This window comes from Anopheles cruzii, chromosome 2, assembly GCF_943734635.1.
Source record: "Anopheles cruzii chromosome 2, idAnoCruzAS_RS32_06, whole genome shotgun sequence".
Taxonomy (NCBI): domain Eukaryota; kingdom Metazoa; phylum Arthropoda; class Insecta; order Diptera; family Culicidae; genus Anopheles; species Anopheles cruzii.
This window is the reverse complement of record NC_069144.1, coordinates 30,199,423-30,212,257: the sequence shown is the minus strand read 5'-3', so window position 1 is coordinate 30,212,257 and position 12,835 is coordinate 30,199,423. Positions and strand designations below refer to the sequence as shown.

Below are 12,835 nucleotides of genomic sequence, written 5' to 3'. Positions count from 1 at the left end.
GACTAAGCAAGTATAAAAAGAAAGACGAATGGTAATCTTTGCAGGATCAGACACCAAGTTGATGAAGTATCGAAACATATCTTAAATAACATACGTGTACACTACTTATATCATAGAGCAACATCTCTGAGATCACCTTCATAAATCAATTATTTCGATATCGATTATTATTAACTTTTTAACCTTAATTGGTTAACCAACCAATTCCAATGTTTGCTTGGGTTGCAAAGATTGAATTATAATGATTTAAGTTGAAATTTAAATTGTTTTAAATTCAATGCTCTTGTCGCACTTATAGGTGCAATAGGCAATTGAGATCATGGCATTACAAAAGGAGAGCTACGAAAAGTTTTCGTAAAAGTCACGATTCCCGAATCAGTACCAAAATTCCAACGTAAACGTAAATTAAGAAAGTTAAGTAATCAAAGTTTTTTCTACACCATAGGTACGTTTGGACAAAAACCATCGAACATCAAAGTACAAAAACTAGAAAAAAGAAAAGCCCCACAAAATAATTGAGCCAAGCTTTCAATTGAACATTTTGCTACATATTTAATTGCAAGACATAAGGATTTAAGCTGGCACAAAATTTGTTTTGTGAATTGTTTAGAGATTTTAAAACGCCAGTATTGCCAATAATGTCTTGTCTTAGCATAAAACAGGACCTTATTATTCTTTCATCGCTCCGTATCATTTTAAAGCTGATTATTTTCAATAAGTAAAGGAAAAAATAATAAAGACCCTTCCGTCGATTGTCAGGAGGTGTTTTTAGAAGTTAAGTTGTGCAGACAATCCGACAGTACAGGTTGCAACATTGAAGAATTTAATTGTATTTGAAAACTTTAGGTTTGAAACATTAAAACGTTTGCAATTGAAAAACACAAAAAAATCATTTTCAACTGTTTACTATGGTCACAATAGTTTAATGCCAGTTTCATCGTGGGATGATGAAACTTTTTATGAGGACTTGTAGTTTGAGTTTGACGTGAAGTTGAAGATTTTTATGAGAATTTTAGACGAAATTGTACTCCTTGGTATAGCATTTTGCCGAGCTTTCTTTCATGAAGTTGATAAACTTTAAAGATTATCAATTCGATGGAGCAAAAGATAAATGACACCCATTGGAAGAGTTTCCCATTCGTTTCCTGCGTGTCAGTAATGTTGCACTAACCGGAGTGAAAAATGATTTCTATATAAATTTTTGGTCGGTAACCAAATTCATCATCCAGTACCTCAAGTGCGCAGCTCTGACCACCTGACCACGCGTACGATATGGAAATGGATAATGGATACACATAACGACACTGTCATCATCATTATGGCTATCGATTTGTTTGATCGATCAGCTTGTTTTCGTGAATTTCGCATAATTCATCCATCAATTAATATCGTCGAAACCCGCTCGATTAGAGCAACTTTTTTTTCTCTTTTTTTCCTTTATTCATCTTTCCCTGCTTACCTTGCGTCCATTGATAGTTTCTCGAAATAGACCCCATTAAAAAAATCGAAGCTTAAGCTCGAAGCAACTTTGAATTTGTGTTTAATGGCCTTTATACCTGTTTGACTTTTTAAGTCAGGAAACATTATACTCGATCTCGCTGCTTTTCAAAAAAGCATACTTCCATGTCATATTTCAAGATGCAGCGGTTTTGCCATTGGGTTTTTGATTCACTCCATTCGTTGGCACATTTGGTTGGTTTGCTTCTCTAACATAGCAAAGCCAAACCAATAGAGGCGGAAAATATAATGAAAGTGATCTACTGATTCAGACTGAATTTGATCACATCCATGATGGACGCTAGGCTGACGCAGGCTGGTACTGTGACCAAATATTTGATTAGAAAGTGATATCGCTCGTCAATGCTTTGGGGCTCAGGCAAATGCTCTTTGAATTTTCGATTAGCTCACTGCGCACAAACCATAGCATCATGCCACAAAAAAATATCGGTTTAGTTGTCGTTTTTCTTACTAACCTGCATTACCCACAAACTTGAGAACGGTACAATCTGGTCGCCGGTTGTATCCATAAAAGGATGCACAATCCGTAACTCAAATGTCAACAATATCACTGTGCTCTTCTGGATCGTGCATACGGCAGATCATTTAGTATCTTGCCGAAGATCACTAACAGAACCGAGGGTTATTCTGGGCATGATGGCGCTCGTCACACGTTTCACTTAGCTACACTAAATCCAAAACAAGCACCGCCTCAAAATCCTCAAATTATCGATCCACTGGCACTAAAAGAAGCCGGAACGGAGCACAGGCACACGGGCACACAAAGATGTATCTAAAGTACGACATTCATCGTTTGTGACAAACTTTCGTAAATCAATTATTCATAACCAAAAAAATGTTCGCTTATCGCGGGTATGCGTGCTTGCGTTAATTTCGTAAGTTTGCAATCAATCACGAGCGCGATAAGCGGAGAAAATATATCGCACGCCACGGAGAATCTCAGAATTTATTTTTTTACGCTTGGCACCACACACCCGTCTTGGCGACTTACGCCTCTAATATCGATCTTCGCGGAGGGTCTCCTACACACGATGCGAAAAAAACAAGTAGCGATCAACGCACAAACTATGCGCACCGAATCGAGTTATAGTTTTCCCGCTCACCGGATCACGTAAATTTCGACGGGAAATTATCTGTAGCCGGGAAAATTCAGGAAATCGCACTTAGACATCGAGAGTCTTATGGCCACTCTAAACCACTAAAGTTTTCTAGGCTAAAACCACTCTAGCTTGGACGTTGTTATTATTATTGTAGCGAAACAACACCTTTTTAGCGAGCCAGAAAAGATTGATCGCTACGAGCAGTTTTTCCTTCCCATCAACCGCTGATGGTTTGATGTTGATGGTTTGGTTGTTCGAAACATACTGAGCTCAACTCTTTCGCAGCAACACACTGCGACTCTTCCTCTGAACTCCGTTGCGGTTCTCTCATCTCAGCAGAAATGAGAGAAGATTGCATTTTATTTTAGCTCTCTGCACAATTATTATTGGTTTGTTCGATTATTGGTTTATTGTTTAGCCCTTGTTTCAAAATTGTCCAGATATTTTGTCGTTATTACCTGATACTTTGTCAAACTAACCAACTGCCAAATAGCTTCACGGGTAAACCACTTTTAAACTGTAACGGTTTTTGCTTAACGGCTCAACCGCCAATCTATCAGTTCTGCTGTCCATATATGTGTATATCATGTGATTGCTAGTTCAATTAGTTCAATCCTCAATCAAACAATCATTTTGTGTTGGTTCAACACAAATGTAACAACAAAAACAGTAACATACACAATTCTTCAATTGTAATTCAGACAATACGCGAAACAATTGAAAAAGTAAAACAAAAATAAAATAACTGAAATAAGAAAATAGAAATCTTGCAATTTTATTCATATTTTTATATTTTTATAATTGCAATTGAATTTTGTTCGTAAATCCCGAAAAAACCCGAAGACAAACGGAGAGCGGAGAGCGGGGCGAGAGAGGTCTCTGCTCTTTTTTTCTCTTTGTATTTCTCTATTCTCTCTCATTTCTGTGCGCTCTCTGGTTTTTTTGCGAGCGCGTTTGTGCGCGAGAGAGAGAACTACATCCGTTTTTGTAGTTTGCTCTTTTCGGCACAGAGTAGCTTTTTCTTTTCTTTTCTTTTCGACTGTTTTTTCTTGTGATTGGTGCACGACGATCGCGTGCGAGCCTGTAGCCGTCCTCTTCCCACTCATGCGCGTTGAAACGGCTACACTACACTCTTGCTAGCTTCATTAATTTTTTTTGCGGTTTATGAGCGCAAGTCATGTTCAATACGAATGGGGAACGTACTTTTATGGTAAGTTCAATCATATTCAATACCTGTTTTACAGGGTTAAGTAATATTGACGCAAATTGGAAAATGGTGTAAAAACAATAGAAAGTCGCGTGATGGCTTTACTTGCTTAAACTCACGCTAGAATTGAACGTCCCTAAGAAGAAAGTACATCTTGCTTTACAAAATTTTCATTCAAAACAAAACCGATACAAGATGGCCAAAAACTCGCGTAAAAGTATCAAAGTCAAAAATCAAAGAACCTTTTCCGACTATATAGAAAACATTTTAGCCTAACCGTTGCCCAAGATATCATTTAGAACCTCTTGAATAAGGTGTCGATACCTCACGAGTTAATGCAATAAACAGAGCTCACAAAATCTCACGAACCAGTCACAAATTAAATCCATTTATGACACGGATAGTAACTCCACCTTCATTACCGTACCGGATAGTACCTTCATTTTATGGGGTTCATTTTGATAATATGGACCGACATGGAGAGACGATGCCCAAATCAGGGTTTAGTATGACCATGAACCGATCCGTGTATCAAGAATGTTCAATCTGTCCCTCTGCTGACCGCAGAATAGCTTTTAGGGTGATCCCCTGGAAATGATTCGATGAAAACTGAAGTCGTTGGGCCTACGACGCAACTTCTATCCAACGACTAAACAGTAACTTACTTCGTACCTGTACTCGATGGCTTCTTTTCTACGCGTGAGTACGCAACGGGGAGGTATTAGGGGCAATCTACGAAGTTCCCATCAATAGTGGCTTATGCAGTTAGCAGATCGGCAATCTCATTGAATGTGTCGTCAGATTACTACTTTGCAAGCTTCCAGGATACGATTGTACGAAAGTCAAAAGTCTTTTTTCAAATACAAAGTTTTTTTTATACCTTATTCAAGACTGGGATAACTGGGTTAATATTTTCATCAAGATAACAAGTTGTTGTTATCATGTTGTTGTTTTAGAAGAAGAAGGAATTATTAATTCCTAATTGGTCGACGAACATACAAACATGACACACTCAATCGCTCCGGAACATGCTGAACTTTGGCTCATAACTAAACGTGATTTCGTTTATTGGTGATTGCTGAGTTCACAATGGGAGAACACTTCGACTTGAACTGTACGTCTGATACAGATAGCTTCAATGCTTTTAGCAGTTTAAAGGATGCCTTTAAAGGATCATTATTAACGCATTCGGTGACCATAGAGTCCACACTAGAGCGAGTCCAGCTTTATGGTACATAAAAAATCTTTCGGATCGAGCGAAACTTTGGAAATGTGTTAAAAAGGTTGAGTTCAAAGCATAATATTTATCACACATTGCTTTCTCAAACCGGGATTATGATCCGGATCTGGAACCATTTTTACTTCAAAAATACAAATCCGTAAAATGCAATAAATTCGAGTCAGGTAGGTTCTTGCCGCTCTTTGACCGACAATCGTATAGCTCCGTCCACCTTAGCCTTAGTGTTTTTCAGTCTAATAATACCAATTATGACAGTGCGTTTAATTAATTTATTTTTTATGTATTCATCCGGTTGCCGTTATAGGGATCTGCATTTACTTTTAAAGCATCGTTGTCGGCATTTCGGTAGTAGTTGTTTGGCCGGTTACTTCATTCGTCGATGACGAAGTCGCCGTAGTCGTACTTGATGTCGTAGAATCGGTTGACGAAGAATCTGTTGACGTTGACTCTGTGGACATAGAATCCGTTGTCGAGGGTGTTGTTGTGTCCGTTGTTGTGTCTGTCGTCGTAGAGCTTGATGTCGTCGTAGTATCTTGCTTGCGTTTAACCATCATTCGGCTCTTCTTCAAGCTGTAGTTGGCTCCACGGAATGTTTCCCAGAACATACCGGTGGTACCACCTGATAGGCCCTTCAGGTAGAGACCGTTCAGGTTGCTGCAGGAAAGTAATGAGAACGAGAATTGAACGCACCCTCAAACGCTTGAAACGCCCCCGGGCGACAACCCGTCTTTACTCACCTCATGCCGCAGTCGGTGTACCACCAAGCACCGCGGTCAGTTACGGCGCAGTTGCTTTCGCTGTTGTCAAGATCTAAGTCGAAAGTACTGAACAGCACCCCCACCACCCCACTGAGCGAGTCTCCTGCCGCGCCACTGTAGCTGCCCAGTTTGGTGATCGGATAGAAATCACTGCCCGAGCCAATCGCAAAGTCATCGTACCGAGCAAAGGTGACGTTCTTCTCGAAGTCCTCCAACACGATGAACAGTTCGTAGTCACCAGAGTTGGTCATTCTGTAGATGTTATCCAGACCAAGCCAGTAGTCACCACCATCGAAGTCTCCAAAACCGGCCTTGTACTCTTTATACGCGTGGTAGAAATCGGTGGAACCGTCCTGTCGGTTCTGGAATACGGTGTATGCTCCTGGCCCAAGATCTAGAACACAAATCACCTTCGCCGGCTTCTCGAAGGCATCCTGCACGATGTAGGTACCAGTCTCAGTGATGCGCACGTCGTCGCAAGACGTGTAGACGATGTCACTCTCCGGACCGACTGGAGGAGGCCCCCCACTGCCCCCGGGACGCCCCTCCAGATCCAGTAGCGACTCAGTCAAGAACGTCTTGGTTACCAAGCTTTGCTGACTGATGGTCAGATCTCTGTGAAGAGTGTGGTTGCCAAAAGTCATAAGTGGAAATCATTAGAATATCGTACAAACTAACGCAACGTACCTGATATATTGCATGATTTGCGACAAGTTCATGGAAGCGCCTACCAGCTGGTCATTCATGGAGTCTCCGGTGGCTGATGTTTGACTTACGTACCAGGACACACTCTTGACGTTCTTCTTCATATCGAGCAGCTCGCTGTACACGGCGCCATACTTGTTGCGCAGATTCAGAATGAGCTTTAGCAGATTTGATTCGACTTTTTTCAGTTTTGCCACGATTTGATGGCATCCACACTTGTCGATACTGTTACTGCCACTTCCGCGTATGAGGGGCGCAGGAGTTACTGGCGGTGGTCTTACACCGTATTTTGCCGCACCGGTGTTGGTGGCACCAAAACCAACCATGCATCCGAATGCTAAGACAAGCACGATCCACTTCATCTTTCTGCTAACCCTTTTCAATTCGAACTGATATCGGGCTGCTCCGGTGATCCGCTTTTATACCATCTCCCGAAACCAGTCCCGTCGACGGCGATTTGGCAAACGGTACCGTTACCGAACGAGAACGGTGAAGAGATTGCCAAGAGAAAGAAGCTAGAAGATGGGGGAAGAATTTCTCAATTTGAAAAAGGCCCCTTTTTACGTAGTATCGTTTTGCAACTATTTCATACTTTATTTCTTAAGACGATTGATGGATGGATTGAAAAACTAATTTCAGTGCAACATTTTTCGTAGTTGGAAACATTTCTGGATATTTACATAAAGGAAAGATTTATAGGCAGATTGAAATATGCCTTTGTATTTTGTGCTAAATAGTGCTCTAAAACAAAATAATAATACAGAAGTATTGTAATAAAACAAAAAATTAACGAAAATTAAAGAATATTAATCCAATATCATAACTTTAAGTTCAGTTCATGATCATGAATAATCCACTAATGAAAACAAATTGGTGGATCTCGCCATGTCTTATTGAAGAATTCCGATCAGGAAGAACCAGAGTTATAAGGTTAGTGTTAGAAGATGTAGTTAACTGAGACAACCGTACAATTTATTTTGAAATATACAAACCAAAACAAACATGTGAAGATTAATTAACAATGTCATATTCTTAGATTCGTCCAATTTCCAATTATATCATGTGGTGGATTTAAAACAGTATTTTTGTGATCATTGTTACAGCAGCCGTTTGTGGACAATTCTGGCACATTGAACCTAAGAACAAAAAAACTTGCCTGGTTCATTTTTTCGTAAATTTTTCTAGAAAATAAGAAAATAAGGCCAGCAGTGCAAAAAAACGTATGGACGTCATGCATTAATCTATGCAAAGTGGATTCAACTAGTAATTGGCTCCATTTGGAAAACAAAACCAAACCGTAAACGGAAGCATAGAAACTGGAAATCAGAAACCGACTGTGGAACTGGCATCGGCCATAATGAACCTTTCTGCGAATTTCAGAACCAGTTCTGGGTCCAAAATTTTGCATCTTCTAGAGAAATTTACATAAATTTAGAAGAAATGGGCCAATTTCCTCGCCTATTATGTTACCGTGCTATCTTACGCTGCTCATTCTCTGCACGTGTCGTCGAGTGGATCCCATCGAACGAACGTGCACTGCTCAATTTTGGGGCTCGGCTCAGCGGGATCTTGGTATATGTTAGGGAAACCGTAACAACGTCCAGTTTTTTCTCCTTTTAACTATTTATTCATGTTAGTCGGAAAGCACCAATCCGGCCGGCCGGCCATATCAATAAATTATCGAATGGGATGCGAATATGTAGAATGTTGCTCGACGTCAGCACCACTACATAACGGTAATCGCGTCAGAGAGAGAGATGCTGAAAAATTTCCTATAAATTGATTAAGCGGCCGAGCAGAGGGATCAGTATCCTGGAGCGCCTCCGGCCGTAAGCAATCTGAGTCCTGAGTTGTAGAGAGAATGAGGAACCTTTTGATGCTGTTGTCGCTGACACTAGCGCTGGTAACGGTTCACTCGAGCACAGACACTGAAGATCAAGTACCAGAGGACATCGTTGAAGAGATTAAAGCCAGCGACGACGATAAGTCTGCCGACGATGGCGACGACGTGCGGCGGTACAACTATTACAACGTAGTGCACGGACACCATCATCCGGAGTCGAGTGATCACCAGTACCGGCCGGCGAACTACGCGCCCCAGAAAATAGGCTACGGTGGTGGTGGCTACGGTGCTGGTGGCTACGGCGGCGGTGGTGGTGGCTACAGTGGAGGTTACGGCAGTGGATACGATGACTATCCAACGCCCCCGCCGACCAAGCCTGATACCGACTACGACTTCCCCAAGCCGAAGCCTCCACCGAAGTGCAACTGTCAGGACATAATCGATCAGATCGACGATCTGGACGAGAAAATTATCAAGTCCCTGTTGGATCTCGAAATCAAGGCCGACAGCATCCAGACCGATGTCGCTGCCATTCACATGGAAACTGAGAATGTCGCCTTCGTGTCGTCCCAGACGCAGCTCGTTGCCAACGCAGTTGAGAACCAACTCAGCATCGTCCGCCAGAATCTGACCATTATCGAGTCCGATGTCAAGTGAGTGTCAAGTTTCACCTGTGTTCCATCATAATGTTTTTTGTACTGCACGGTGCACATTATTTTCTTCTTCACCGTTTCAGTGAATTAACACAATTCCAGCAAAACATCCCGGACAAGACCTATTTGACCGAAGCACTGTTTGGGTTGAAATGTAGCTACGAGCGCAAGATCAAGAAGGGCGACGACAAAATCTACGCTTCCTGCGATGATCCCAACATTAAGAAAACCGGCAGCTACTGGATCAAGGCCAACTTTTTCAAGCCCGTCAAAGTGATCTGCGTGCTGGACTTTGGCGGCCGATGGATGGTGATTCAGAACCGTTTCGACGGTAGCGTCGACTTCTACCGTCCGTGGAGGGAGTACAAGTTTGGTTTCGGCAACAATGACGGCGGCGAATACTGGCTGGGTCTGGAGCGCATCCATCAACTGACAAGCAGAAGCAGCTACGAACTGATGATTATTCTGGAAGACTTCGATAGGAACCTTACCTACGCGAAGTGGGAGCAGTTCGCTGTTGCAGATGAGAATAACCAGTATAAGATTCTAAAGTTGAAAGGATTCCAGGGCACCGCAGGAGACTCGTTTGAAGCCGAGGGCATGCGCTTCTCGACCTACGACTACGATAACGACAAGTTCGATCAGAACTGTGCCGCCATTACACACGGTGCCTGGTGGTACAAATCTTGTGGTGAAAGGTAAGCTAATGATGAAAGTACGAGTCGGAAGTATTTGTAACACCATGTCCCTCTACGCATGTATTCTGCAGCAATCTGAATGGTCTCTACCTGAGCGGATACACTCTCGAAAAGACGGGCATCTACTGGAACACATTCCGTGGTTACAGCTATAGCTTGAAGAAAACGCGAATGATGATCCGCCGCAGAGAGGGCAGTGGATACTGAAACAGCAAACGGTTTCGAATTAGTCCTAATAAACAGCAGTGAAGAAACGTAGCCTATTCGTAGAAACGTAGATACAGTTGTGAAAAATGATGACTATTGCTTTTTCTGACACCTTCAAATATTCGGCCTTGAGAATACTTGAAGTTGTTCTAGTTGTTCTGTAACGGCAAGAGATCTGAACCGAGACAGATCTGCGCGCATTAGGCGGTTTTAAATCAACAGTTCTGAAACCGATCTGCGGACGGCTGACGGGGGATGGAAAAGACGCTCGAAAAAAACTCTGCAAGGAAGACCGAGGGATCTGCGGATCCGCTGGAGGCCCAGGATTCATAGGATCATAGGATTCATAGGATTTTTTCTGTTAAAATACACGATAAATACCCTGATGCTCGACGTACTTTATCAGAACACGAATATGAATAATTTTTTCGTGCAATGTGAACCATGGTTCAGCACATCAGCAGCGGTACGGCATCATAATGATATAATTTTTTGAATTGTTAATGTGTTTGTAGTTTGCACTAGTATTCTGAACAAAATCAGCCAGCCCCAGTGCCGATCGTGACCGTCCGACTGGACAGCGCAAGGCAAATATTTTTTCGTTATTACCTGCTATTTTGACGTGATTACCCATTACCAAACGCAGTTGCTGCTACATAGCTAGCTTACATAGGTAGCTTCAATGTTTAAAGTGGCCAGGGAGTCCACTTTGCGGGTGGCGCGACTAGCATTCTTGAGGGAAACTCTGAACTCTAACGGTTTTCCAATAGCTTACTTGTTCACCGCTTAACCACCAATCTATCAGTTCTGCTGTGTCCTCCCTCATTCATAGTGATGATTCAATGCACAAAATCCATTTAAATCTATTCGAAAACACTCTAAATATTGCCAAGAAACTTGCATTCGAATGCGTTTTTGTTCTATTTTTAGCGAATACGGCACCCATTTGGCAAACAGCTTTCTGAAACCCAATACTTCAGTCAAAATATTGGTTATACTGCTCAATGAGATGGCTAGGCCTTATACTAAATCTCTTTCCGTGATTCAACGATTCTCCAATACGATATCCTGAACTTTTTCTACGATTTCTGGAGTTGTATCTGTTTTTTGACGTTATTGAAATCGTCTTGAAGGCTGCTACCACCAAGTTTAAACTCAGAAACCCCCTTTTTAGTGTACTATTTGAAGGCGAAGAATCCTTATACACTTTCAACATTCATTCATAAATTTTCTTTACTTTTAAACCTTTAAAAAATCATTCTCTAGGGCCGCACGAAGCGAAAATAAACGATTTGACATAAGCGGGATCGATTTGACATTTTTACGCTCCATTTTTCGCTTCGCTTCCAGTTACGTGCTTTTATAACGTTTGGCAACCAAGAAACATCGCCGCGGGAGCGTCGGGCGATGTTTACGAGCGCCAGACCGAGAATTCAACGAGATAAAGAAAATAATTTTACTGCGAACCGCAGTCCGACCATTAAATACGAGCATTTTTAATACCGTAACATTCCGAAAAGCCAAATTTAGTAAGGAGCAAAAGCATCCTTAATAGTATCAATATAAAAAATTAGCTCGTAGCAACACTCTCTGTTACCGACCATACGAACTTATTGAACATCCCAGTAAACTGTGCACACTCTTTTCCTGCTACGTGTGTAAGTGTGTGTGATTCCTTCAACTGTCAAAAGTGCTACTTGCCGGAAGTTTGAGGAACCGGCAACTGATCGACAGTTGGAAATTTGCTTCGCTTCTTCAAAGAGTAATAAACAAATTGCTGGATTTTGTGAAAACCTCGTACAAAAATCATCATCCACTCGACGACAACTAATATAAAGTGAGTGAGTGTTAGAGTGAGTGTTATTGTTGCTTCGCCTTTGTTTTGGGATGATGCAACCGATGGTATTCTCGATATGCGATCAGGGTGCGGTCTGAAGAATGGATTCTATGCTGTTGTTGGTGCATCTTTTCTCGCGTTGTTAAGCCGGTATTCTTCAGGGTTTTAGGACACTTAGAGGACCATGTTACTGCGGTACACCGACCCCTTTAAACTCAGTTATATTCACTATTCGCCCAAGGCGTTTGAAAAGCGAGAGACGTCGGGAATCTATAGAACAATGGTTAGAGTAATCTTTTTTTTTCTCGTTGCAGAATGTCATCCAACGGACAAGAAAGCCAACGACGAAAAAGAGAGCAAAGCCAGGAGACGGACCCGTTAAATCGGCGTCCGGTGGCCAACCCTGCAGCAAGTCCGAGCTCGACACCACGAGATCGATCAATCGTGAATGAATACTACGAGTATCACTCCGACAGCGAGCCGGAGCTCTACGGTGATGAGCTGGAGGCCGATCGCCGAGTTTTTAACAGCGTCACGGAGCTCGAGCGTCACACGGCGGCGGAACTCGTTCGCTGCGTTACGCTGATCACCGAACAATGCGCGGAACATGGGCCGGCAATACTGCAGCAGACGCTGTGCTTGCTCGGGCAGTATTTTCCCGGGATACCGAAGGATCCCCGAACCGCGTTGGAGGGGCTCACGGGGCCGTGGAACATCGAGACCCCAGAGGTCCAGGGAGGTGTTTACTGGCACCGTGGTTTAGGTAAGTGTGCCTGTGTGGGTGTGTATTAATTATATTTAATTTATATTTACACTATTAACTTACATAATTATACCTACATTATCATTACAGAAGCCGGAATGCAGAAAGTTGGAAGCCGGACAAATGCAGAGTTCCGGTGCGGAGTTTACGCAAGCACCCACCAGCAAGTGGCAGATGGGTCACCCGTTGTGACGCCGTTGGCAAGGTTGCCCATCGACATCGTCCAGGATGTCACTATTGGCTACGACTGGCAATTACTGCAACTCGGTGTCGCGAAAACTTTGTTTTTCGCGTTTATCAAAGGCC

At 42.4% G+C, this 12,835-nt stretch overlaps 3 protein-coding genes across 3 annotated transcripts in view; 1 reads left to right on the top strand and 2 right to left on the bottom strand.

Annotated features, from left to right (window-relative positions):
• LOC128278845 (dendritic arbor reduction protein 1-like) overlaps positions 1 to 4,268 on the bottom strand; it is a 48,963-nt gene extending 44,695 nt beyond the window's left edge. The window contains 1 exon segment of the mRNA XM_053017571.1: positions 4,248 to 4,268. Coding sequence (XP_052873531.1) covers positions 4,248 to 4,268 — 21 coding nt within the window.
• Positions 4,269 to 5,385: 1,117 nt separating this feature from the next.
• On the bottom strand, positions 5,386 to 6,854 carry LOC128278844 (ficolin-2-like). Its single transcript, XM_053017570.1, has 3 exons — positions 6,511 to 6,854; positions 5,803 to 6,438; positions 5,386 to 5,719 (listed from the first exon to the last, which is right to left on the bottom strand). The coding sequence occupies exons 1-3, from the start codon at positions 6,852 to 6,854 to the stop codon at positions 5,386 to 5,388; spliced, it is 1,314 nt and encodes a 437-aa protein (XP_052873530.1).
• Positions 6,855 to 8,389: 1,535 nt separating this feature from the next.
• LOC128268538 (fibrinogen-like protein 1) lies at positions 8,390 to 9,929 on the top strand. Its single transcript, XM_053005661.1, has 3 exons — positions 8,390 to 9,024; positions 9,108 to 9,722; positions 9,794 to 9,929. The coding sequence occupies exons 1-3, from the start codon at positions 8,390 to 8,392 to the stop codon at positions 9,927 to 9,929; spliced, it is 1,386 nt and encodes a 461-aa protein (XP_052861621.1).
• Positions 9,930 to 12,835: the final 2,906 nt, after the last annotated feature.

Excerpts from the sequence above, each read along its gene's own strand:
- LOC128278844 (XM_053017570.1), bottom strand. The coding sequence starts at position 6,854 with ATGGTTGGTTTTGGTGCCACCAACACCGGTGCGGCAAAATACGGTGTA. Across the intron at positions 6,439-6,510 it reads CAAATCATGCAATATATCAG|AGATCTGACCATCAGTCAGC; the intron begins GTACGTTGCGTT and ends CACTCTTCACAG. Across the intron at positions 5,720-5,802 it reads TACACCGACTGCGGCATGAG|CAACCTGAACGGTCTCTACC; the intron begins GTGAGTAAAGAC and ends ACTTTCCTGCAG.
- LOC128268538 (XM_053005661.1), top strand. The coding sequence starts at position 8,390 with ATGAGGAACCTTTTGATGCTGTTGTCGCTGACACTAGCGCTGGTAACG. Across the intron at positions 9,025-9,107 it reads ATTATCGAGTCCGATGTCAA|TGAATTAACACAATTCCAGC; the intron begins GTGAGTGTCAAG and ends TCACCGTTTCAG. Across the intron at positions 9,723-9,793 it reads TACAAATCTTGTGGTGAAAG|CAATCTGAATGGTCTCTACC; the intron begins GTAAGCTAATGA and ends TGTATTCTGCAG.